General features: G+C 42.2%; 1 protein-coding gene across 5 annotated transcripts in view; it reads right to left on the bottom strand.

Moving 5' to 3' along the window:
• The window catches only part of HSD17B2 (hydroxysteroid 17-beta dehydrogenase 2), a 33,906-nt gene continuing 6,242 nt past the window's right edge, over positions 1–27,664 (bottom strand). For 2 of the 5 annotated variants that reach the window (XM_055727004.1, XM_055727005.1), the window contains 5 exons: positions 11,616–11,766; positions 6,478–6,690; positions 5,959–6,144; positions 2,738–2,875; positions 1–1,140 (listed from right to left, as the gene is read on the bottom strand). In XM_055727004.1, coding sequence (XP_055582979.1) covers positions 782–1,140; positions 2,738–2,875; positions 5,959–6,144; positions 6,478–6,690; positions 11,616–11,697 — 978 coding nt within the window. In that variant the 5' untranslated portion in view covers positions 11,698–11,766 and the 3' untranslated portion in view covers positions 1–781. The other 3 variants (XM_027803118.2, XM_027803123.2, XM_005432384.3) reach the window with 3 other exon arrangements.

The raw sequence follows: 27,664 nt of genomic DNA, 5'->3' as shown, positions 1-27,664 counted from the left end.
AGAAGTGAAATCAGAGTTTACTAGTATTTAAAGAAGGACAGGCATATACAGGCAACGCATAGAATGACCAAGACAGTCATGCCAAATTAGCAGCTGATGTACTTACTATTACTTTGTCTAATACCATAGGAAGGAGATTGTTTGCTTCTTCATGAAGGTCTTGATCTGCCTTTGTTCATTTTGCCCCCAACTAATTTACGTTGCTCAGTCTAGCAAAGAGGACACATTATAAGCATCACAACTATATTTCACAAAATTTTGGGGGGAAAAGGTCAATCATTTCTCAGGTACACCAGCAACAGAACCAAAACAACCCCAAACATATTAGGCTGAAGCTGCAGTGAGGAAGGTTTGCATTAGACACTCCTAAATCTCTCCAATGATAGGAATACATGCAACTCCTTTAACTCTTAACAAGGTTGTTGACTCTCAAGATTTTTTTTTTGTTTGTTTTAAAAAACAGGTCATATATCTGTCTGTGTGTTGGTGGTGCTTTTTGAAGCAGACAGAGACTATATAACCTCGTAAAATACCGTAACACAGAAGGCAGGATACAAAGACATTAGAAAAACATGGGAATTCCTCCAAAAATGCCCACCTGGGGATAGCTTTCTATTTATCCACTGCTTTTCCTGAACATTAATCTTCACACAAAGATTCACCTCTGTTTGCAAGGCAGTGTAAATGCAGTTGAACAAAGACAGTACAATAAATAGCAGCGCCTTAAAATAAGAGTTTTTCCCAGTTATCTCATCAAGTAAGATAAAAGCTGCTGGACACCTTAGAGATTCTTGCTTTCAGCTTCCGGTGTTCTCAGTGCCCTTGGGACAGAGTCAGTACTCAGCATCTTCCTAATGAAAAAGTCATAGAACCAGAGGGGAAAGTAGCAGAAGATGCAGAGGGGCATGTAAGCCCCCTTGCCAGGCGTGTACAAGCCGCGTGGTCTCTTGGCCAGCAGAGCCTGCAGGATAGCGCTCAGCACCGGGGAGAGGTTGGCGTCACAGTACGTGGGCATCCGCGGGAGGTAGCTCTTCAGCCCCAGGAGGTAGTCCTCTCCGTAGGCTTGCCTTGTGTCCGCTGGCAGGTTCTCCAGCAGCTCCTTTTCTTGCTTATCCCACAGGTCAGACGTGCCTTGTATACCTGCAGTAGCAACACCACAGGATAGCAAGTGGGTTTGGGGCTGAATTAAAAAAAAAAAAAAATCTATAATTAATAGTCAATAAGTCATTCTCCACCACCACCCTGATTCACAGTTCTTCCAGCCTGGGCCAGTGAAGAACAGACGAAACAGCTGGTTAGCTGCGAGTGCTTTTACCTGGAAGAGATGGGAAAGCACGGGCTACACAACAAGCATGGGGCCCATGCACTATTTGTTTACCGGCTCTGCCTAAAAATGTCCCCTCACAGCCAAGTCAGCATTTTGTCCTTCCCCCTGCTCCCTGCCATTCTGTCCTTAACCATTTCGTAGGTGTTTCTATCCAGTATTTGTTAACTGATGCTGGGTGTGAGTGACTGAGGAAGGCAAGCTCAGATGGGTTGGCCAAGTGCTATGCCTCTCATCCACAAGTGACATTGGTATTTCAATAACTAGTTTTGTGAGGGATAAGGCTTGTATTAGGCCAGATTAAACAAACAAAACAAACAAAAAACCCAAAACACACAAACGCAAAAAGAACCGTTTTCCCCCCATCTGCATCATGTAGGAATGAAAGCACAGCCTTTTCCAATGCACGTAATGCCCATCATGAATTAAACATTGCAAATAAAGGAAATTCTTTAAATAAATATTCAAACCTCAAATACCAGGACTTGTCTTGACACATGACGTTTTCATCCAGAGTTTGCCAACAGCTAAGCAGGACCCTGAAGGTAAAGCCTCAGACAGCTACTGCAGACCACACAGGCACTGTCAGAGCTCCCAGGGGGGCAGGCATTCAAGGGGCTGAGGTTTAATGAAACAGACCATTTTGCTTTTCATCAGCATAGAAATTGTCTCCATGAAGTCACCAGGACTTGCTGAGTAGGCAGCAGTGGGATTTGACCTTGTCCCCAGGTAGGTGCCAGGCATGCCCAGGGAGCGGGGACCTGCGTGACAGCCACCCTGCTGCTGGGTGGGCGCGGGGGCAGCCGGAGGGGAGCCCATGACCCAGGTGGGCTCTGCAGAAAGTGCTCAGAGCGCTGGCAGGGGGAGGAAGACTGGGAATGGAAAGCAGCAGGAGCACAGTGGAGGGAAGGGGAGGAAAGATCAGAGACGAGATGGAGTCATGCTGACAGCGGGAACGCAGGACGGCAGGTACTGCTGCAGATACTTCGATGCAAGACTGAGCAGCTCAAAGACAGCTCTGATACTGAGAAAGGAAGGAGTGACGAGTCCTGAAGCTCTCGGGCAGGACAAGCAAGCCGTAATACTCCAATCACTCACACCGTGATGCTCTGTTTGTTAACTCGCACAAAGCTGGAGCAAAGGGAGGCACCGACTGCCTGAACCCTGCCCTGCCTCAAAGCAACAAGAGCTCTGCCCAGGAGACAGGCTGCGCTCAGAGGCAGCGGCAGGCAGCGTGCAGAACCGGAGGGAACATCTCTCACAAAAACCGTGGATCTCAACTTCCATAACCAGTACAAAGGAAGGGAGGGGAAAAGTCCTACTGCAGGGAATCACTCAGGGCTCTGTGTGAGGATGCTGAACTACAGGAAAAGAGGCGAGGCAGAAAGAACTACCCAAATGTGGAACACCAACCTGTTCGGAAGCCTGACGGATGAATTGCAGCAACTTTAATTCCCCATTTGGAAAGCTCTTGCCTCATTACTCCAGAAAACATGGACAGAGCTGCTTTTGATGCACCGTATGCAGCATATCTCGGTAGTGGAATGCCTCCTGCAGGAGCAATGTAAACATGATAAAGCTCGACGGTGGCTCTTTCCAGCCTTTATTGCCGTGATTTAGAAGGAAGATTATAGCACAACCAAAATTATGCAGCTCTCACTGAGGTTAAAGACAAGTTAGTGAGAGAATCATTTCTTTCTAGAGGTTAAAAAGAAAAAAACTGAGAGTTGTAAATCAACAGTTACTTATAGCAGTTATGCTCAGTAACACCTGATAAGACACCTTGTATGGAAGAAAAAAAATAAACTGTATTGTATTTAAGGGTAAAAACTGCTGAAGATTATGATTGTTGGTTTCAGAAACACAGATAATGTTTTAGTTCATATAAACAGTGAAGCAATAGTTTAGTGCCGCTGTTCTTGTTGTCACTGTAACACAAATTCCAAGCTCCTACTATAAAGTACATTTACAACAGGGTAAGCAATCTCAATTCTAGCTTTATAAAGCCAACTTATCTTCCAGTTCTTTCCAGCTCACTTCAGAAAGACCAGAGACAACAGCACAAAAGTGGGGAAGATCTCTGTAGACAAACCAAAGCTGGAATCACATCCCGTGGGGGACGGGACTCCCCGAGACCCATCATAGAAGTTATGCCTATAGTTATAACCCATCTTTTCCAACCCCAGCAGCATTTGTTCAGATGGAAAGATAGAAAATTGCCAGCATTTTAGGTGACTATAAAATAAACCTATACATTCACTAAACAAAAGCTTCCAGAAAGAAATATCTTCCAAATACAGATATTTCTTCTGTTCCAAAAACTGACAGACTGTCACTTCTTCAGCTTCAGAAAAATCCAAAGATGCTTTGATGATTGAGCATCTTCCCTGTCTTCAGCCCCTTCTCTTTCTCTACAGGTTGGTGTTATCACCGCACAGAATATCGCTGCCAGATTTAGGGGTCATCCCAGCCACCACGGGCTGTGTTTGCAGGGAGGAGGGAACAGGACGGGTGACCCTTCTCCTTGAGGCACATCACACCTTCTCCCGCCTGCATCCTCCGGCACAGCCTCCCTTTCAAACATTACACAGTTATCTCAATGTATTTGAATCTTAGTACTTCGAGATACAGGGGAATTTTCAGGTAAGCCACTGGTGCCGTTTATTGGGTTTCGTACTGCGGTGGCCAAGGTACCATGGGGGCTTCTTACACGGAGTCATTCCTTAGAAGAAGTCAGGCCAATTATATGTTAATTATTCTTCTGCATGCATCTGAATAAGTCTGAGTTTCAATTGGTTAGAGCCAATTGAATCACATATTTTATCCCTCTGAGGTCAGGCTAACCTGAGCCCAGCTGAATTGGCTCTACACAGACAGGAATAGACTCAGCACAATGAGACCTCACTAACTTTTCTGCTAATGTTTTACCAAAGGACCCTCAGACCCTGCGTTAAGAGGACGCTCTTTACCCAAACCAGCCCGCGTGCAAGAACATCTGCGTGAACAGCTATGGCTTAAGCAGGGTCATTATCAACTCCTGTAAGGGCAAATTATTCAGCACAGGGAAGCTCTCCATATATCTCTGCACAGCAGCTCAGGGATTCGTGCCAAAGATGAAGACATCTGCCCCAAAACACCAAAAGTGCAAACTTCACTCGGGTGCTCAGGGAGGACAGAGGTCTGTCCTCTGGCTCTGGGATTGCAAGGGTTCGTGGGCAGAGCAGAACCAGGAAGGTCCTTCTGATAATTCCAAACTGGTTACTCAAAGTATCAGCAATGAACCATAAACACAGACATGCTGATACAAAACATACATGGGATTATAAAAAGAAAACAGAAGACAACAGTGTCAGAGCTGGGCTGTGGCCACACCCTCAACGTAAGCTGTGAACACAAGGTAGGACCTTCACAAGCCACCCTGGCAATACAGCAGGATTTGGGTGGGCACCAGCTGCGCAGAAGTTAGGGTCCAAGCCCACAGGGCAAAGGAAAATTTGGGAAGCAGAAAACATGGTAAATCCTGAGGAGGTCTTAAGCCAAAATATTTTCCAGCGTCAGGACATCCTGCTCCTAGCAGGTCTCATTTTCAACAAAGCATTCTTGCTCCTCAGCTGTCAGCTACCAGATACTGTATTGCTTCAGTTCCTACATCTTAGCATCTCACCCGTCCTAGATTTGAAGGTCATGTTGTAAAGATATATATGGAGAGAGCAAGTATAATTTATGGAACAAAACTGAAAAGCATGTGATATGCCATTAATAATTTTTTAAAAACTGTTTTATTCATGAAAAAATACCACTTTGCTAATAAGTTATGCTAAAGTATTTTTAACATGATAGCCAAAACCTTTTTACAGAAATACAAGCACACACTCTCTTCAGGTCCCAGGTTATTAGCAGACCATGCTCTAGGACTGTGCTCTCTGGAAAGAACTGTAGGATGCAGCAAAAAAAAAAAAAACTAGCTTCTGCCCTTGAAGAATTAAATGTTTCTCTTCAGCAGGTGTTATATCATCGTGCTTTCTCACTCTAACTATAGTACTTGAGCCCTAGAAGGGCAGAAAGGTGGAGCTGCCCAAGTGAAATACCTTAACATTTATTACGGAGCGTTGCAAATGTCATGAACTTACCCAAAAGTTATTTACACTCAAATTTTAACCTTAAGTATTAAATAAAGGTTGAAAGTTTAGGTGTAACCAGCCTAAATTGAAGACAGCCCATCTCTGCAAAAGGCAGACAGCTTTTGGGCATCTCCACAGCGTGGTTCAAAGCCCCACCGATGGAGGTCACCACAGACAGCTGCTGGAACGTGTTATAGAAACATCTGCAACTTACCACCTTTCTGGACGCTCACAAAGCTATCCCTCATAGCATCTACAACACAAGATCCAAATTTTACTGTCTTCTATATAACAGCATTATTTTTAGCCATATTAAACTCTTCTTCTTTAAGGGCTGTTTACTGGAAAGAGTTACCCAAACAAAAGAAAAACCTGCACTTATTACCTACATACTAATTCCCTAGGTGTATGGACAAGCAAGACTGACCGACACATTCCTCAGCATTTTTGCCAGGGAAGTTAGTTGTTTTTTCTGTTCACCAGAAATGTATTTGGTGCTTTAGCGCAGCTCACCTGCCATGCTGGACATGTTAACCAGCCTCCCCCGGGATTTCCGAAGTAAAGGTAGGAAGGTCTTGGACACCTCTACAGCCCCAAAGAAATTCACCTCCATGCACTGCCTGTAGGTGTTCATGGGGAGCAGCTCGCCATCAGCAGGGAAACCCAGGATGCCTGCATTGTTCACGACTCCCCAGAGTCCTGGGAAGAGGAGAAAGAACAGAGCTGTTATACAGCTGGAAATGGACTCCATAAAAGATTAAATCGATAAGCTACATGGTGCCTCCAGATCAATGCAGAGACGATCTATAGCTACGGATACACACTACCCACTCATGAAGAGTCATCACCATGTTTTGTACGTTGCAGAAAGCAACGGTCATCAATATAAACGCCCTGGCTGCCCACAGGCTGTGTGTGGTGTGGGAGTGACCTACACACCTAAGCCATGATGCAGCCAGCAGTTAAGAGATGCACCTTCTGAAAAGTTACATTAGTACTCCTATTATAAAAGAGGTGGGCTGGGAACTGTACCTGTATTTTGCACCTTTTTTGAGACTTTTAGATAGGCTTCCTGGACTTGAGTGGCATTGGTTATATCCAGCTGCAGGAGAGAAAGTCTCCGAGAACAGGTCCGTCTCAGTTCCTCAGCTCCAGGTCCATCCTTATTCAAAACCCCAGCAAACACAACGAAACCCAGGTTATCCAGGTATTTAGCCAGTGCATGTCCAATCCCAGTATCGCTTCCTGAAAGCATCAAAGAGACACTTGAGAAGTGGGTCTGTCCTAAACCATCATTTAAAAAAACCAAAAATTATGCATACATTGGAAATACATGCAAATGTAACCAAAAAGATGACAAATAAAGTCACTCAGATACATATTACAGTAGGAAGAAAGGTTCAGATCTGAAGGTTTGAGGAGCTGGACCTTTGCATGTCCCACAAAGACCACCAGACCATGCCCTCTTCACTTAGAGCTGATAGCATTGGCTCAGGCTCTACCACAGACCGATTCTAAGACTTATTTCATCCATACAGAGGAAATAAAGCCCTAGATTGGATTTATATGGATATACAGACTGAAACCTGGTAACAAAAGTAATTAGAAAGGAAACAAAGCAAGCAAAAAAACCACACAAATATTTTAATTTGATATCTCAGAGGGACAAAGAAATTTACAGGCATTGGAATTCAAATTGTTGGGTTCTATTTCTTAAATCAAAGAAGTAGCATTATTTTATTCAAACATCTACCATCCAGATCCTTCTGATAAACACATATTTTGTTTTGGTCACAGGCTGCAACCAAGCCAAAGCTAAGCAACTGCTTACCTGCAAAGGAGCACAATGCTTTCAAACTCTAAGAAAGCTTCAGAATGGCATTTTTAGGCCAAACCAAACAGAAACAGCTATTTAATTCCTGCAAATTTGCATCAGAATTTCTCTCACCCTCTTCCAAGCTTATTCCCAAAGTTTATCCATATAAAGCAATGACCTGCCAAATGCAGGAAGCGCTATTAGAGCAAACACACAATGATCTTTGCCATCGTGACTGTGCAATCCCTCCCACCAGGTAACAACGATGAATATTTAACAAACAATTCCACTGATTCACAGGTCTCTCCCTCTGACACAGTATTTTGCCACTGCTTTCTTAAGATATTTTTAAAAGGTTTTTTTTCTCCCAGTGTCTTTTTTTATTCCAGTTTCCATTCATCCCATCTACAGATAAACTTCTTAGCAAGGGAACAAACATCTCGCCCATCTGCCCACGAAGGCTCCCAGTGAAACAGAGATGGGGAAGGAGGTTATAGGGACTGCGCTGCAGGAGTTTTGTAAAGAACATCAGGAGGGAAACGAGGAGTTTAAGAAACGAATGCAGTTTTTAACACCGTAAAGCAGACACACGTCGGCATGTCCCAGCATACCGCACCCTCTGCAGTACCTGCGGCAAAGCCAGCCCCGGGATGCTGATGTGCACCCAGATCCATGGCGCTAGCCCAGGGCTTGGCTGTTTCCTGCAGCAGCCATGTACCCCATAAAGGCTCGGCTTCCAAAGCCACGTGCATGGCTGGAAACCTGAATGTGAGACAAAGGGCTGGGACTCCTGCCAGCTTTTTTACTATTTCCTCGTTTGTGAAGGAGCTGCAACACACCCTACTTAACCCTACCATAAATTTATAAGGGTTAATCTGTGATTTCACCCAGGCAGATATTCACATGCCCACTCCTGCACTCAAAATCTGTATCAATAGAATCTGACTGCCAAAAAGACTCGTCTTAATCATGCTAGATCTTCATTTCTGGATTCTGTCTTTTAATTGGGACTTTAGTCCTGAAAAATTAATTCCAGGTGACTTGAAAGAAACATGTACTAAATGCCTGGATCAATCAGTGCCAGATGTTGAATGTATGAAAATAATTACTCATGCTCTACTTAACTCCTTCCTTTAAAAAAAAAGATTTTTAGCATTTTTGAAGTCTGCAGTTTGTTGAAGATGCACTGGAGCCCCACATATATCATAGTTATCTCCTTGCAGCCCTGACCCGAAGGAGAGCAAACCTGCATTCTTGGAATTGCCTGAGCAGACACAGACGTGAAGAGGCTTGCAAATACCCCAAAGGCATGATGGGTTTCTGGGTTTGGGGGTGCGGTGCCTTTCCTTCTTTTTCTTTTAGTGAAAAAACCTATTTCTGGATCAAATCCTTCCCCTTTCAACCTTCCCAGAAGGTACACGGCCACAGAGCTGCATATTACTGAAGTTTTACAACATAACTTTAATTTGGGAAGGGGAGAGCGCTCAGCAACTGCAGATGGGTGTAGCAAACACAAGACGGAAATAAAAGGCAGCGTTTATCTCTGCTTGCCACTGGGTTTGTCCCCAGCTTTTATCAAAACAAGTCTAATCCGAGTTTCAGACCTGTTAGTGAAGTCCAGAGAAACTCAACCCTTCAACTCATAAAATTGGAACAGTAGTTAGGTCACTGTAGGGAAAAAATGGAGAATTCTCCCCCCACCTTGCTTCTACATCAAAAATAACAAATCTTCTAATAATTCACAAATTATCATAAGAAAGGTGGTCACCACTGACTGTAGCTGAATTGTCACTGAGAACTTCTCGTCAACTCACACCCAGCACCTGAAATGTCAAGTCACATGTCAAGAATGAAAAGACCAAATTAACTGGAGAAATTCATCCCAACACACACACAGAATAACCAAGACAAGAATTTTATAATTCCTGCTACTTCAGATCTTCTCAGCAATTTAATTTTTAGGGAAGTTGACCATTGGGTCTACCAAACTACACTAAAGTGTTTGCATGCCCAGGAGCTTCTGTTTGAGGCCACTGAAGCACTCGCTCTTAGCAAGAGGACCCATAGAAATGTTTCACCAATGACTCTAAGACCTCTCACATGCCCACGGCTATTCACATGAGAAAGCATTTTGACAAGTAGGCACAGTTTTTCCTTATCGTGGTACTCTGTGAACTGCTGGCTTAAATAAATAATGCACAGCAGCACCCATACAAGGGACATCCAAAGAGGACCAGAGCAGTACGTGATGAGAAGCAGAGGGATTACTCCATCGTCTGACCAGAGGCAGCTGTCTCACGAGCGGTACGTGGCAGCTGCCCCCAACACAACAGCATTCCTCAGCCCTGCCGGGCTGGAAGGGGAGGGGGGAAAGAAAGGGGAAAAAATGTAAATAAATAAATCACCATTTCCCACGAAGTGCCTGCCTCAGGCTCTATCTAAATTGGAGAAAATGACACTCTTTTCATTTTCTGCATGCAGACACACACCCTACAGTTGGTATGGGGAAGAGTACTACAGTCGGAGCGATTTAACCAAGAAATGTGTTGAGCAAACCTTCCATTTCGGTTGATGGAGGGTTTGATCGGTTGCATACCAGTCTGGATTCAAAGAAAGACCAAAAGGAGCCTCCTCAGACATGTCAGCTGTCAAAGGTGTCTGAACTCGCATTTCTGCAGGACAGCTACAGCACAGGTACAAAAAAAAAAGCACATTCACTTGCCGGAATATACCCAAATGTTCTTTGCTTCCCTATATTGCTCCAGTGCAAATTCTCTAGAGCCTGTAAGCTCTGAGAGGGTGCTTTCTCCTGAAGAGCTGCAGTCTTACAAAAAGCAAGGAGATGCCCAAGTGCAAGTGCAACCCCGGTGTCTGGAGGGGTGGGAAAGCAGGGCTCCCAGTTCCCCCCTGCCTGATATCCATCTTCATCTAATACACCTGTGGGGAGGACCCCAGGGGGAGATAAAGCAGGAGAGGAGAACTTGCTGCTTATCCCATCCTCTTCTCGCTTTTGTGTTTGATCCCTGTATAAAAGCCTGCTAGGCAAATCTATTTCCAGGTGTCCCTATAAAACAAAATTAAATTCTGCAAGAAATAGTCACATAAATAAAAGCAACTTAATTCAGCTTTCCAGAGGGGAAAAATAGAAAATAAAACTAAAAAAAGCACAAGTTAACAGTGCAAGAAGCAGTTGGCAGCACTCAGGTTTAAAGGTTTGATTAAGACAAATAAACAACATTTAAAGTTTTAGAAGAAACAGGAGAAAAGCCATAAAACTACAAAAATGCCATCCCTGCAAAACTGAAGTGGGTTTTGAGTAGATCAGAGCATTAACAGAAATTGAATTAATTAGCCCTGAACTTTCCCTGCTAGTGAAGGAAATTACTCACTCCCGACTGATTTCATACATCGTTTCAAAGAGATGGCACCAAAACAGTGTCCTGAAACACATGTATGATATACACAAAAGATAACCGTACAGCCATAACCAGCGCAATAAATTCAAGTAAACAAAAGTAATGTATGAATGTAGTGTTCGGAGGGCTTCCAGAAATTAATGTCTCTCCTAAAAAATTAGACCACCGTAAGTATTCTTATGCTTTTTCCACCAGCTAATTTCACAAGTATGTCTAAAAAGCTACTTGTAAAGATTAAATGAGACAGTAAAAAATAATAGCATCTATTAAGATGCTTTTCTACTTAATTTCAGAACACTTATTTACCTGGAAGAAACATCTCTGGCAAAGCAAATAAAATGAGAAAGAAAAAAAAAAAAAAAGAAAAGGAAACCTTATGAGCATGCATTTCATAGATATCTAACCCAAGGACAAAAAGTTTTCCAGCTCACTTGTGAGAAAAGCCAGTTTTTGCTGCTCAGAGCGCACCGCAGCACCTTACCTGTGATGAGCACAGCTTTGTCGCCCACGGGCAGCAGCTCCCTGCTGCCCAGGTACATGGAGGAGATGAGGCACGCGGCGCACGCCACCAGCCCCCTGCCAGCCCCCAGCGTGGCCATGCACAGCAGCCCCAGCAAGACGGGCAGGAGGCTCCACGCCAGCACATTTGCTTTCCCTGCCAGGCTCCTCTTGGCCCTGCAGAGGATGGTCACCCCAAAAAGCGCGGTGATGCCCACGCAGAGCCATCCAAGGGGGCTGCCGGCAAGAGCATCCATGGCAGGGGCAAGGAGCAGACACGCACACCCCACCACCGACTGGGTAAGAGCAGGTATGGCTAATGCAGCATGTGTTATATAGGAGCAGGGGGTGGGGCAGAGAACGGGGACTCTGTTTAAAGCTTTGACATAATCTCACTTACCCCTGGCATCAGCAAGAAGCAGAAGCCTTCCTTTTCTTACCTTTTATTCCTTCTGCCTGACAGCTCCACCTTCTGAAAAATATGCTGGCTGGATAATGATTGACAGCACTGGGAATGGACATGATGTAGCAAGCACTGGCTTCAGGAAAAAATTAACTGCTCTGTGTTTTCTATGTTTCAAGCACATTTTCCTGGAGAGTGAAAAAAGGAGAGTTTCCTTTATGGGAAACAGTTGGAATTTCCTGCCTAAAAACTTGGGGTATCATTTCAGCGGAACTGATTTCTGATGGGCAGTGACAAAAGTGAAGCAGGACAGAGTTATTTACTCGCTGTAGTGCAAACTGTGTGGTTAGCGGCAGGGTTTATCACACACAGGGGCCACCCTCCTCTTTCAACAAAAAGCCCCAGCTGACCCCCCCTGCCTCAGTGCACACCTTTGGCTATTTACCCACTCCCCATTCAGCAAATACCGGCGGCTCATTGATAGTCTGGGGGGCTGGGAAGGGCTGATTGCTCATTTGCCGTTAAGGGCACTTTGTTAAGTGAACACATGTAACACCTGAGATTAAGTCTTGAGTTGACCTCCAGTGACAACATTCACCCTAGTTTTGGGAGGGATCACTGGTTTGATACCCACAGAAAGTTGGGGGGGATGAAACCACTTAAATATATTTGAGAGATTTAACATCTAGTGTAGTGTACTCTGAAAGTTACTTAAAACAAGAAGAAAATTGTAAAAACCATCCGGCTCAAAGGATTGAAACAGAAGTTAGGCATGTTTAACCCTGTTTAAAAATCCCTGCTAGTTGGTTTGAGAGATGAACCTAAGTTATCACACAACCAGCTAAGAAAACGTAGTGATGACCTATTTTATTTTAGACAGATGCCAGAAGACTGAAGTGCAGGGTGCAAACCTAACGTGAGACACCAGCATATTTCCATTCCATTATTCCTTTGGGATTTTATGAGATGATAAATCTGTTTAATAGCAATTTTTACAGCCAGTGAAAATGTTTACATACCTCTATAGGTAGTTTACACTACAAATGAGGTCACTTTCTTAAAGGAACATTACCCTCGAGGTCTGCTGGTCATTCATGACTAGTGTGAACACACATTCATCCTTCCTCCACCAGAGCACAAAGTGTAAACTGTTCTCACTCTTTGCCATTTGCTGCTTCTGCTTTCAGTAGCACACGAGCGTCGAGGTTAGTTATACCCTGCCCTCTGTTAAGGCGTCTTCTTACAGATTTCCTTGGAGAATTTTGCTTTCTCTCCCTCATTGGTCTTTATCACTACATTTAGATGATCACGAACGTGCCGGCATTTAAAGCATCCGCTCTCACACTTGAGGGCACGGCGAGGTGGGGGTTTTGCACAGGGAGATGAAGGGCAGAAGTGACCACCTCCCTGAGCCTGATGTCTGCCCTGGGTCCCCTCAGCCTGTGGGGAGGGGACGGAGGTGGGCAAGGGCCCAAGCTGTGGTGGCCACCATGCCTGGTTCCTGCAGAGCAATCTCCATTTGAGTCGTCCCCTCTGCTCCATGCGCCCCTGCCACGTCCCCCACTGAAATGCATACATGCCCACGCACACCCTCTGCCTCACACACTGGATGGGAGGGTGGGGGGATATATGGGGATATATGGGTTGCAGGGGATGCTATATGCACACACTGCACGCACGCCTGCTGCTGTGTGCCGACACAACACCCGTCTGCACCCACGACACTGCAGAACAACTGTGGGGAAGGGCTGGTGGGGACCGATCTCTGCCTAAATTGATGCTGGATTTATATTTTCAATATGAAATATAATCATTGAAAGCTTCTTTTAAATGAGAAGCTGACCATGTGTTCACCCTGCTATGTGAACACAATTACATGTAAGTGCACAGACCATACACACCGTGAGACAAGCTGCTATCAGAAAGGAGGGTATGATCTAAAACTGCCTGAGAAACGTAACCTTGGAGTGCCCGCCTCGTGAACCCTCTGCACTTTCTGTGACACCAGCAGAGACAGATTGCTGCTCGAGGATTTTTCAGCACAATTTTGCAACAAGGTAAGTTTTATCATCTCGTGCCCACTATGCATCTTAAGAAAGCATCTACTTTCTTCTTTACTACTTTGGGAGGTCTCCAGTTCTCACAGCTGTACATTAACACAAGTTTGCAATGGAGTTTGCATTATTTCCTACTTCTTTACACCATGCCTACTCATGCTATGTATATTCACCCTTATCGCACCTCCTTCCTGATAGTTTTGCTGGAGAAGATGTGGTACCTCCAAATTATCACTCCAAATTATCAGGATGTTGCATCAAGGCATCTGTGCTACGAGGAGGATGGATTTGAGCTAACATTTTGAGCTAGGCTTGACCGACCTTTGGCACATTTGTCTTTCTTCCCAGCTTTTCAGAGCTGTTGCAAAATAGCTCGGTGCCCTGTCCCTTTACACCCCAGCAACCTACACATTCTATACCGAAGCGTGAACACTGCTTCCACAGTCAGCCCATGCCAATGCCACGTGAACGATTCAGACTGGCCTCCTGGCTGAACCGTTCTGTTGTGCCGTTACTTCCCCTCACTGAGCCCTTCGATCTATGCGCATGTTTCTGCCACTTTGCAGATCTCAAGTGTACCCCACCACGTAAGTCTCTTCATGCTAACTGATGACTTTTGAAGGTCAATTAAAGCAATGGCAAAAGAAGGTGGCTTTCACGGAGAATGATCCTGCCATGGTAATCTGGAACGTGAACGGCCAGTCTCTACAGAATCTCTTGAGACTCCAAACCCAGCTTGTATTTCTCAGAATTCTACAGTCACAGCATCTTTCACCCTGTGTAGTACCACTGCAGAAGAACTTCCCCAGAACAAAGGAAGGACACCTCTACAGTCTGTGGGATCTTTATCATAGGCATCCACTCATTGACTCCACATTCTCGTCCTTTAGGCACAATCACTTCTTTCTAGATATTACTTTATTTTCTTCCCATTTCTTTAAGTTTTTCTCCAGTTATCCTTTGCTGGCTCTATACTTTTCAGCATGATGGCTGCAGCCTGTGCTTTCAATTTCTGTTCTTAACACAAAAAAGGGCGAGATGTTCAGGTTCTCCTGATCCTTTAAAATGGGGTGAAGCTGAGCCTTTTCACAACTTCTTTGAAATGCACCACCAACATATTTCCACCTTGGCAATGGCCACTCTTCTGTCTTTGCTTTTCATGGCTCCATTTCTGGTTCAGAAATTTTCCTGCTGTTCATTTTTTTAAAGCCTCTGTGACTTTCCAGCATAGTAGAAGCTTCCCGTTCAACCACAAGACCTTCAGCATACCTCTGTTACCTTTCCCTGCATCATTTTTCACTTCTATGGCCACGTTTCTCATGTACTTTCTTTGAACTCTCCAGTAATTTACTAGTCAACATTTTTCTTTTCAGCGCTCCCCCTTCGTGCAGAAGTACCACGTGCCATATCCAACAGTTGCTGCCTGTTGATATTCTTCTGGCCCAGCTGCAACATGAATTACATTGTCTAGAAGGATGAACCATTCCTTCTAGATGTCCAATCTCCATCTCAGCTTCCTCTGCCTTTGCCAGTCACAGATTTGGTTTTCAGTTCAGGCTAGAATTTCTCACAGAACTCTTTGGTTTCCTATTTTGCCCTATTTTGTTTGCTAATTCAGGCATTTTCAGCCGTGCAACACAATGACTGTCACTCCTGAGAGCCCCTGCTCTGTCTGCTTTGTGTGCTTTTGTGGCTTGGGTAAGGGATCTGCGCTTCATGTTCTGCAGGGAGGCTCTTGGCTACGAGGCTTTTCTCGGAAAATAATTTCAGCAGAAAATATGTTGGAATCAGTTTCACCAAATGTGTCATTAACCAAGCTAGAACAATGATTCTCATGAGTAAATACATATATGAGCAGAAAAAATATGAAATCATTTACTTTGGTTGACTACAGCTTCTAAGTGTACACAAAGACCTTCATATGTTCAGATTTTGGTGGACTTAATGGCTGCACGAGCCCTTGTCAGGCTGTACGTCCTGGATGCAGAAGCTATTGAACTTGCATACACAAAACTCATTCGGGCAAACAGACTTTGCCCTTCCAAATACTACAGAATTCCTATACAAAGGTTGAGATAATCCTCTGCCTTCAGCCAGTTATCTATTCGTGCACTCAACCTGAAGCACATGAATCGTCCCAGTGAAGACAACAAAACTATTATTCTGGCTAAAGGAATGTAGCCAAGTACCTTTGTGAATTAAGATCTCTGAATTCACAGGAATGTACTGAATAAGGGCAAGAAAAAATTATGTGCAACTGAAAATAAGGCTGTATCATTTCTCTTTTGTCTTCAAACTATTTCTTTAAGGGACCCTTAGGGAAAATAATTCCTGTCCAATAAAGTATGTATCCATTAAAGAAAGAAATAGATTTTACCTCTAAGTTACTGCAGACTTTGATTTTAGAAATACAGTAATTGTAAAGATTGCAAGTTCAGAGATAGACAGGAATTCCTGAAGATCACTTGGCAGTGCAGAAACAGCTGTAGCTCACCATTTATCAATATTCAATTCTAATAAACGCTAATTATAATAACAATATAAATATCCTGTTACTGTCTCAAGTGTAAGAACCTTAGAATGAGGAACTTCTGTACTGATGGCCAAACTGGACCTGTAAATCCTTTTAGCAGGTACCGATGCAACACGCACCTTAGCATTATACAATCTTCAAAAGAAATAATTGCAGCCTGCATTCCCCGTGTGAACCCAGTGCCTGCAGCAGCTCTATCTTTGCTTTGAGGCAGTAGGTCTCGTAATAACGTACCGTATGAAATGAAGCCATGGGCAGTTAAGCTCTGCCTTGGTATTTACATGAACTCTAATCACCCTTTGTAAATTTTCTGCAATAGACAAAACATCTTAAATCAGAGAAATCTTTAAGAATAGGAGCACTCCTTTGTACTTGCACGGGAGGTTTTCTTTAACTCTCCAGACATCTATGGATCTCTAGGCTTTCAGGAACAGCTAGAAATGGACTGCACTTTTTCCAAAATAAGTCATTATTTTATCAACCCAATTGTCATTATTTTCCAAAAGGAGGATAGAATCCAAAAAGTTAGAGGCAATTAGGTATTCTTTAGGAAGTTAGCCAGGAATCAGCTCTAGGTTATCCTCATGAGAAATTACACATGCCTGCCTTTCTTCTGTCATGCGGTAACATGAAACGGCTTTCACAGAACCATCACTGTTAGAAAAGAAAACGTATCAGTTTACTTTAGTCCACTTCTCTGACAGTAACAGACTCTTCCCTAAAATTTCCTTTGGTATTCAGAGTAAAATTCCAGCCCTGCCTAGGACAGAGCACAGCACAGCAGTGCCTCAATACATGAGAAATAAAGAAGCTAGCTATATTCTGAACTGAAAGATTAGTTTGTTTTACCAACTAGATTTTTATTATATCTCTCTGTTCCCTTCCCTTTCCTACAGCTTTGCCTCTCCAAAGTTAATGGTAGCATCTAAGTGCTCGGGACACAAAGGATTTACACTTTTTCCTAGCCCACAGTCTGCTCACTTCTTTGCGGGTGCTTCCTGAAATGAAGCTGCAGTTTTGCCTGCCTTACTTCTAGATGGTTTCTCCTAACCACAAGTCATATAGACCATATCTAGAGCAGAAAAAAATACACTTCTGCATCTTCTTTCTGTAACTTTTCCTCTTGCATGTCTCCAAACAATGGCAGGCTGAAGAAACATCTGGTTTACATCCGACCTTTTCCACACATTACTAGCAGACCACAGAACATTTTCAAATATTTAGGTATCTTCTATGCAAAAGTCACATAATTTTTATCATAGTTAAGTTCATAAATAGCGATGTGAACATGGAGGCAAACAGAAAATTGGGCATACATGGTAAAAAGCATGATTAAAGCACAGGCAGACAAACTGAGTAGCTAAGACAGGGAACTGTAGTGATGGAGATGCCAACTTCAGCAATCCCAGCTCACCAGGGACTCCAGGCACACGTGGTAGATTATTAGTTCCCATTGAAATCTGAGCCCTATAGCACCCTTATAAATATTTAACCAAGCAGTGCTAACTTGCAGCTAGCATGAATGCATACTTTTAATCAGACCATTAACTGCAATTTAGACATGTACCAATATTGTCCAAAGCCAGATTTTGACCAAAAAAATCCCCAACTCTAAGCCTATCTGCACCTCTCTCTCTTGTCCCCAGAGAAGAGTCCCTTCAAAGCAGTGGGATTTACTACATTGCCAGCATGACTGGTCATTCATGGTAGATAGTGAGAATATTTGAAAAATCACATGTAACCTGGAGCCCCAGAACATGTATCTGAGCTTTGAGCATGGATTCTGCAAAGGGGATGAAAGAAAATGGGTGGTAGCATCTCCAGATCATCACTTGGGTTATTAACCATGCACATCTGCAACATGCCTTCCCTCCCATCTGCAAACTCTTAAAAAAAAAAATGTTCTGCTGCTCATAAATGCAATTCACTTATTTTTAGACTTTCCACACAGTTATATCAGCTAGTCTTTGAAATGAAAGCCGAAGCAAAATGAGATGAAAAATGAGTGGTGATTCAAAAAGCATTAAGCGATCAACCATGACAAAGTGTCACCTGCCCTAAACACATTCTGTTTTTTGTCACTTGAAGGACAAGCCCCTCACTTCCAAATGGTGAAGCCATGTATTTTTACTGTTGAGGAATCATGACCTCACTCTGTGTGTAATCAATGACTTACATTATTATTTTGATTGAATGTGTGTTTGCTACATACCGAAAGTCACCCATTTCTCCTTTTAATGCAGCTGATCCGAAGGGCATTCCCGTCGCTTTCCAGCAACGTTTGTGCTGCTTGTAAACCACCACGACGGCATTCGGGCACCGGCAGCCAGAGCAGCTCGCCGGCAGGAGTGAGTCCATGATAGATGATCCTCCCGTGGAGCAGGGGGACGAATGAGGTGACCTCTCAAGGTCCCTTTCAGGATCGGTGCGGGGTTTTGATGGTTCTTTGGCAGGTAGCATTTTAGTTAAATGGTATTTTTCCTTTAGGCAACCCACCAACTATAGAAAAATCTGTATAGTCAGTGTCATTTTTTGTTGGTTTTTTCCTTTTATTATATCATCCATCTTAGACGTTTTATATCATGCAGTAACCTTAACCCCGACTCAAAAATTGTTTAGATGCAAGCATATCTAATCCCATTAAAATCACTATGACTATCCACACCTAAAACTAGACAGATGATTCTGTAGGTCGCTGAACGACGGTCCCAATACCCATTAGGTCTAAATGTTCCCCAAGAGCCCAAACCCACAGGCACTTTCATAAATTCTTAGAAATAAAGACAGATATTCATACACAAGTAAAGGACAGAAACAGTCATACCCATGTATTGAAACATGTGCATATGTGCAGAATTAGACCCTGCGTTAAAGACCTCCTCCACCTGGATTTGAGACATAGTAATAGCTTCATGCAAATGAACCTACACCATAAAACTATTTATTTCTCTTTCCAGGTGACACAACCATCGAGTCAACTACCAAGTGCAATTTTAATGAACTTCTCCAAGTTTTAAAGTCAGTATTAAAATATTGTCAAGCCCCAGGTGGTCTTACCTGAACAGGCACAGATTCTATGAGGATAAGTCTGCACAGGCACTTCACACTAACCGTCCCTTGCAGGGAACTCCTTCCTGAGCTGTGCATAGTTTGTAACTTGTTTTATTAATACTGTAAACTATCACTTGACTTTTAGTTTTCATTTCAAAACTGCTTTTTAACAACATATACGACAGCCTTAGGGCAAACCTCTCTCTTGGATGCATGCAAACTTTGCTAGAATCACTAAGGGCTATGCAGGCGTAGCTTCAAAGGCAGATTTGGGACCTATAACTTTAATTCATCCACCAAATGGAGCTCCAAAATCCATTAAGGAAAAATAACTGGTAACCATCTGTCTTTATTCATCAGGCTGAAAGCAGTTAATCAAACCTAGTGGACATTTTTACTTTCTTCTTTCTCTCTCAACAGCTTTGAACACAGATGCAGCCTTTCCATAATTAAGCTGAGCATAGTAGCTCCCAGACAGATTAATTCTGGAGAGCTTGTCAAAAATGTCAGATGGCATACAGGTTCTGTGTCTTGTCCCTGGCATTTCTGTGGTTTGTTGGGGTTTTTTTTTTGGGGGGGGGTGGTGCAGATTCAGGACACGATTTTTAAAATTAACAGCTACCTATAGCCCACGCTCCTAACCCATCACAATGACAGCGGTGTTAGGAGAACCCAATCTCTCTGCTAAGGTATATTTTTTCTCTCTCTGTTAGGGGTGCAAGTCAGGATACCCCCTCCGCCATGAACTAACGTCTCTGGGAACTGAACTGAAACCCAGGATGCGAATGGCCACCAGAAGGCAGCTACTTTTACTCACTGCCGAACCACATTTTTACTAGTAACTGAAGGGCAAAAATTTTTGTAAACTCACTGAGAGTGTTTTGAATCAACCTAAAGATGTTCCAAGTTACAGGAGTTATATTCTAACAAGCTGGAATATAATTAGATAGTTCATGCCTAACAACTATTCCAGACATGTCTTTTTAGGAAAGTTCTCAGGTATATGATAAAGTTTCTATTAACTTTAAAGGGATATACACAAGTATCTAAGGTGGCTTTTACATCTTGGTTACTATTAATAATGAGCTCATATGTGTTTTCAATTTCCCTTTTTCTTAGTTCTAACATTTTAGAGCAGACAGTGTCTCCAATTCGTAGGGATTTTATGTTACTTGTTAAATATTCTGGGTTTTCAGTTTAACTCTACAATCAAATTTATGGACTGAGACTAGGATTTAAAAGTACCAGCCTAGGAGCAATTTTTGCTTCCTTTAAACTGGGGTTTTATTTTATTTTTAAATGAAGTAAAAGCTCATGTCAAATATATCTTTGTGCTGTTAGAATTTCAATGTCATATGTAAGTTTTAAAGTTCTTACCTTTATAAATGGCTACAAAGAAGAGTTGATTACTATTACTTCCTATTTCACAATGCAGTTTGAGAATGAGTTGGGCTAAATAAGGAGAGACCGTCCCAGGGAAAGCCGTTCAATTGCTCTAGAAAATTCTAGAAAAGAGACAGGCAGTGGCCTTCAAAGTAGTCATGAAAACTGGAGCACAGAGAGTACCGATACAAACCAGCAGGTACTGGCCAAACTTCACAAGTTGAATTCAAATGAGATTTTTAAAAGTACAGGAGTCTCAGACATGGAACCTGTTTGTATACTTAGGAGTATAGTTTTGCCTCCCTGTGTTTAATTGCTGATAACTGGTTCATCAATCAGTATTCTATCCCCACAGAGATATTCAAAATGTTAAATAGAACTGAGGCACCCAACTATACTTGGAAAAGTGGGCAAGAATTAAGCAGCTTTAGCACCTCTTAGTACCTGGGACTCGACAACAGAAAATGGAGAGGGAAGAGGTATTTTGAAGAAAAAACTGTGCTGGCATGCTCTCTCTTTAAATGGTGCTCCTTTCCCTCAGGAATATTTAAGCACTTAGCTATTATAATTGGCCTAAAAGGCAAGACAGAATTACTGTTCCCACAGTACACATGAATGAACTGAAGCAAAGAGAGGTCATCTTCTAATTATTCAAAAAATCAAATATGAGAACTCCCATACCATGGCACTCGGTCCAGACCCTGCTGCTTGAATCTGCTGTCAGTAGCAAGCACCTTGGTAGGAAGCGCTCTTGGAGTACAAGTGAGCTAAAGACCATCAAATAACGTTTTATAGACACCGCAACACAGTTTAAAGGTCAGCAGAGAATCACGCTGTAGATACTTCTACAGAATTCCTCTGGAGAATGAGAGAAACATGAGAAAAAGAAGGAAGATGCCTAGCTGAAAAAATAAGCAGGCAGCGGGGACTGGAATTGTGGGCTCATCGGAAGAGAGTGTGTCCTGGTTTCGGCTGAGAAAAGCGTTGTTTTCCTCTTAGTAGCTGGTCCAATGCTGTGTTTTGGATTTAGTATGAGAATAATGTTGATTACACACTGATTTTTCAGTTGTTGCTAAGTAGTGCTTACTCTAAATCAAGAACTTTTCAAGTTTCCTTTGCTCCGCCAGTGAGCAGGTGCACAAGAAGCTGGGAGGGAGCAGAGCCAGGACAGCTGGCCTGAACTAGCCAAAGGCATGTTCCATACCATAGAGCATCATGCTCGGTATATAAGCTGGGGGGAGTCAGCCAGGGCTTGCCGATCGCTGCTGGGAGACTGGCTGGGCATCGTCAGCGGGTGGTGAGCATTTGTATTGTGCATCACTTGGAGTTTCTCCCTTTGAGTTTTAATCCTCTCTCCCTCTCTCTCCTTTCCATTACAACTGTTGTTGTTATTATTATTGTCACCACCATATTTTATTTTAATTATTAAATCGTTCCTATCTCAACCCACAAGTTCTACCTTTTTCCAAATTCTCCTCCTCATCCCACTGGGGGCAGAGAGGGAGCTCGTGGCTGCATGGTACTTAGTTGCTGGCTGGGGTTAAACCACACGGGGTGTTAGCATCCCTGCTGGATCAGAGATAAGTACAGAAGATAAAGACATACATATGTAAATGGAAAACCACAACTAAAAATCATTGCTTTTACAAAAGTGGCCAAGGAAAAAAGATATTACCAATCCAAGGGAACGATGCCAAAAACCTGAATACAAATGTTATTGTATGAAGTATGGGCAACTGCTACCAGTGACACACCTGGCCTCACTGGTGTGATTCGCAGAAAGGTTTTCCACACACAAGATATTCCTCTTCTCCTATTTACCTTTTCTGATGTTATCATCCCCACTTGGTTCACACTTACTACCATAAACTGTTTTTCAGTATTGCTAAAACCAAGCATAATTACTCAAAATAAATATTTTTTAAAAATGGTAGGAGTCTAAAAAATTCTAAATGTGAGGCTCTTCCTACTTACTTTTTTGGCGTGTTCAGACCTGAACCAACCTGCCAGAAGAACAAGTCTCAAATCCCAGATCTTCCCTCAAGCACAAACTGCATCTGCATTGCAGCAGAGCCACGTTCAGCTAGAATTTGTGGCAAAAGTAGCAGTGAGATGCTAAGCCAGGTGAGGTTCTTTACAGGATCCTGTTTTGCAGAACTGCGACACATTCCACCCTGAGCACTGCCTCAGTTTCACAGCTCTGGCAGGAATTGTTTGCACCCTGCTCTTATTTTCTATTCATCTTTCATACATCTGCCTTGAACATAAACCCAGTTAGAAGAAGCTGAGTGTGACTTGCCACCCACTGTGTCCCTTTTGAGAAAGAATGTTCCATGCAAAACTCTTTGGATTTAACCAACAGAGGTCAGAGAGGAGGTATCTCTCCGAATGGAAAAAATACAAAGCTGAGCCTCAGCTCAAGCAGATGAGCATGTTTAAGGGTTAAGAATCATGGAATCATTTAGGATGGAAAAAGACCCTTGAGATGATCAGATACGTGACAGAAATTAGTAACACTGGGATCTTTAAAACTGAAACCTTAGATCTGTGAAACTTTGTCCGCATGTTAAACAGCTACTGCAACCTCAGGAGGCTAAACCACAGCCCCGCATTGTGCAGTAACACACCTGCACAAATGGGGATACATCCAACAAATTATCCATTAAAATGAAAGTTCAGGTTTACAGCAATGCAAGCCAGAATATTAAGAGGAAAATACAAAGACATTTAATGAAAAGATGAGAAGTGGCAACAACTGTTTTCATCCGTTCTTTTGAATGCCACCACATATCTGCACATTGCGCTGTTACAAAGAAGTCTCTTTGTAATCTCTGAAGTCTAAAATGCCAGAGGACACACAAAGCTTTACTAAACTCAGTGTCTATAGTAAAGGAACATGAAGACCTAGCTGAATGGTATTCAAAGTTTACATTCGGTACCCCACCTGCAAGAGTACAGTTCAACTACTAAGAGTCAAAATCAAACAGCTCCACTGCCCAGAGATTTCAGAAAGTGCAACTGAAAGACAACAGTCATAACTCAAATGCAAATGCAGCCACAGAACACATGCACCAGAAGAAAAGAAACTCTGACAACCTTTGAGTGCTGTTGTGCAGCCCTCCTGCACTATGCACTAAACAAGCTATAGCCACTACAGTATAGTCTGTAGTATTTACCTTCCTATGTTTAGTTTAGCCTTTATTTTTGTACTAAATATTCCTCTTCTTAGTCCATAAAAGGAGAAAATAAATTAAAGGTCCATAACCCACAGCCCCTTCACCCTAAGATATCAGGCCATGCAGCTATTATGGCCAGAAGCACCCAGTGGTCAACGTGTTACAGAAATTTAATAACTCAATCTATTAATTCTAATTTTAAGAAGTCTAAATTATGGAACACATTAATGATGTAATATTGCACCAAGATTATCTATAAAAGCTGCATTCAGTGGAGCAGATTTTAACTGAGACTCCTTCCTAAAGTATAACCTACAGAAATTGGAGGCCTGCCTCCTTACTCAGTGCTGGCTGGACTGCTCCATTTCTCACCAGAGATAATACGGGGAATAGGCTTCCTACCGAAATGGGAGGAATGCGTGTGGTCTATTCTCACAAGGGTCTTCCGTACTTCGAAATTCTCTCCAAGTTAATAAACTTCAAGATGCAATGGGAAGTCCATCACTGACAAAAACCTTACCGAAAAGGCAAAAGCAGCGTGACCCCCTTTGCAACCCAGACACAAGGAGAGTTCTGCTGCATAATATATTCTTATTAACACTTACAAACCGTGGGTCATTTTGGTTTTTTCAGTTACAATTATGGAAGGCATTTTCTTCATAAACAGAAAAAAACATCATGGGAGGTGTGATGATTCTGCCTGATAAGCTAATTTGCATGTTGCTTAAATGTGATTAACTGCCTGCTTTAGATGATGCCTGCTCCTAGCTGAGCCAGGACCAAATGATGAAATCTGTTTGGCTTTACTATTACAATATGGCACTCAAGGGATTCTCACTGGCCACTCAGACTGCCTTCCCAGAGTGTTTTTTAAAAGGGCAAAGGAACTCAGGCAACGTCAGTGACAGACTTGGGGAAAGAATTGTACTAGATAACGCTTTCTCTTGGGAAGTGTTAAAATGACAACCACTAAAACAGGCATTCTTGTGATAATAATGATTATAAATTGTTAAAGCTGAATATCTAAATCGATTAAGCAAGTGATTTTCATTTATATAATTTTATTCAGCTAGTGTATAAAGAACTTTAGGTACCTTTTTTTTTAAGATTACGTATTAGACTTAAGAAACTTTCATTATACAAGAAATCCAGTTACTAGAACATGTCATTCTTCTAAGCCATTTAGAAGAACATTTCAGCTTATACAGCCTGTCCATAATGCATTTGATGTTTGATTCTTCCATATTCCTAGGAAGAATGAAGAATTGAGCTGATGTATGTCCTGGAATTAAGCCAGCCTTTTCTGCTGGCACAAATTCTGTTCCAATGGGTTGGATACTCTCTGAAAGGTAAAGCAGCAGCACTTTAAATGCGAAGCTCAGTCAGAATTCTTTCACTGCAAGAATCGAACAAAAAATCATATATTTGCATCCCCCAGTTATTCAGGTCTTGCTTCTCCCTCAAAAGTACCAAAAATTCAAAATTAGTTATAACCAGATGCCGCATCCACAACTTCTGTTAAGCGGAATGAAAATTAAGAGCTGGAATACAATGCAGTAAGTCAAGCTACAGCACACTCACACTCCCAGTTGAAAAGATCCCACTGTGAACATGTTCTTTGTGTTACCATTCCAGGACAAAACATGTCCAAATAAGGCTTTTGAACAGCAGATAAATTCATAGCAATCTCATCTTTGCAACTTAGTAACTTTGCCCCTTTGTAGAGTGTTAAGGGATTTGTTTTGTTTTGACCAAGTGCCTTCAACCTTCAAAATGTTTGGCTCGAAACAAATCCATGTCAAAGGAAAACTCAGGTTTGTGCCAGAACCACTTGATTTGATTAAGCTCAAAATTAAGCCACACATCAGACCATGATAACAAGCTTATGAATTCTGAATTCTACAGTCATTAGTTTCATGGAACAGAACAAACAGCATCACAGATAAATAAGAACGTTTTGCTACTGTAAATACCAAGATGCCATTAAGTAAGCCTTATAGAAGTTATCTAATTTAAACACACCTGAAGCAAGAAAGAGACTGCATCCTTTTTTTTTTTTTTTTGAGGTAGTATTCCCCTACTTACATCTTCAAACTCTTACCTAATCCTTCCTCTGCAAAATTATGTAATTTTTGCAATGTTTTCAAGGTAATTACAGAACTAAAATGGGTAGTACCATATTTAGGCCAGTGTCTGTTCTGTTTTCTTGCTTCTAAGTGCCTGAAAATAGGAGACCACTGCCTAGACCCTGAACACAGTATCATTAATATGAAAGCACCAGATGTAAGTGCAAAGATGGGGAACATTTCCTCAGCAAATATATTTCCTTTCCCCCTCAGCAAATACAGCTTCCATTGAGAAACCAACAGAAATGCTACAACAAATTCAGGCTTTGGTGTTCTTGCTGACACATCTCTTCCTCACCACCAGTACCTACAGCTTTCTTATTCAGACAGAAAATTAACAGTACAAAATACAGATTAAAGAACACATTTTGCCTCGAGTCTGTTCTACATATGGTATAATAGATGATTAGCTGCCTGTGAAGATGGAAGATCCTTTAGATCCTTCCAAAAGATCAAAGTAGTACATCTCCAACCATCAACTGGATGTTCAATTACTAGTGTCAATGATTCATAGCAGACTGACCTCATCTTGGTTTTGCTAGCTAAGAGGGTAAGATTTCTGTAAACCTATGGATAACTGAAGGAAACTACAAATTACTACAACAGAAAAGCCATTCCTCATTATCAGTATGGTAAATAATGGCAGATGGGCGCAAATCAATCTCACTTGAAATCGAATCAGACAATTACTGAAATGTAAGTATATAATCACCTTCTGACATAGTTGCCTATTTCAATTTACAAGAAGACACGCTTTAAGTAACTGAATCAAAGGCATTCAGCATTGCATTCCAAAACCTGTCCTCCCTCACTCTGAGAGCAAAAACATTTGTGAAAGTCTTAGTTCAAGAATATTTTACATGTCTTTTCATAATACGTTTCTTAATGTACTAATTTTTAAAGTATATAATCCATTCAGGTACAAAGAGGCTCAATCCTTTAGCCCCTGCAGTTCTGTGTGCCTCCTCTGCATTATTGAAATTACTCATGAAGTTACAGGATGGACTAAAATTTGGCTTTTTACCTCTAAGGTGCTGCAATTTTATTGGACAACATCCTTTTATACCGTTAAGTACTAACATGTTTGCAATGTGTTTTGCAACCAGATATTAGCACCTCAGAACATCAGGTAATAAATACATCAGGTCAAATTACAACTTTAAAAAAAACCCACTAGGCTTAAGGGAGCTTAAGATCAATATTGCTGGAGCAACCACTTACTTCAGACACCTAGGCTGAAACGCTTAGGAGTGGCTGTTAAGAGTCCCTTGAGACTGTTCAGCTCCGTGGAGGTTATGAAGATTAATATCCACTCATTCTGAAAACTGAGTTATTGATAAGCTCTGCAGAGTACCCAAAGAGACACACAGACCATAAACAAGCGAAAAGGCAGAACACAGGTTCTCAGTCCTGTGCTCTAACCATTCGCTTATCCTAAAATACATAAACTTTCTTCCTTCCCTTCCTTTTAGGATAAATAAGTAAATGTTACTTTTGAAAACATGAAAATTACATTTTTGAAGCATTACAGAATGGAAAAGTAGTTCATTTTTGATGACTTCACAGAAGGTGTTCATCACTTCATATTGCTGAAGACACCTCAGAATCAAGCTTGTTCTTTAAGAATCCTTGCAAAAACAACTCAAAGCATTTTCAGTTTCTTTGTTAGTAATGATTTCTCATAACTAATGCACTAAAGATGACCGCAGTGAAACCCACCCACAAAATCCAAGATAGTCAAGGCATGACTATTGAGCTTA

This window comes from Falco cherrug, chromosome 14 (assembly GCF_023634085.1).
Source record: "Falco cherrug isolate bFalChe1 chromosome 14, bFalChe1.pri, whole genome shotgun sequence".
In the NCBI taxonomy this organism is placed as follows: Eukaryota; Metazoa; Chordata; class Aves; order Falconiformes; family Falconidae; genus Falco; species Falco cherrug.
The sequence above is the reverse complement of the archived record's forward strand: the minus strand, read 5'-3'. Positions and strand labels throughout refer to the sequence as shown.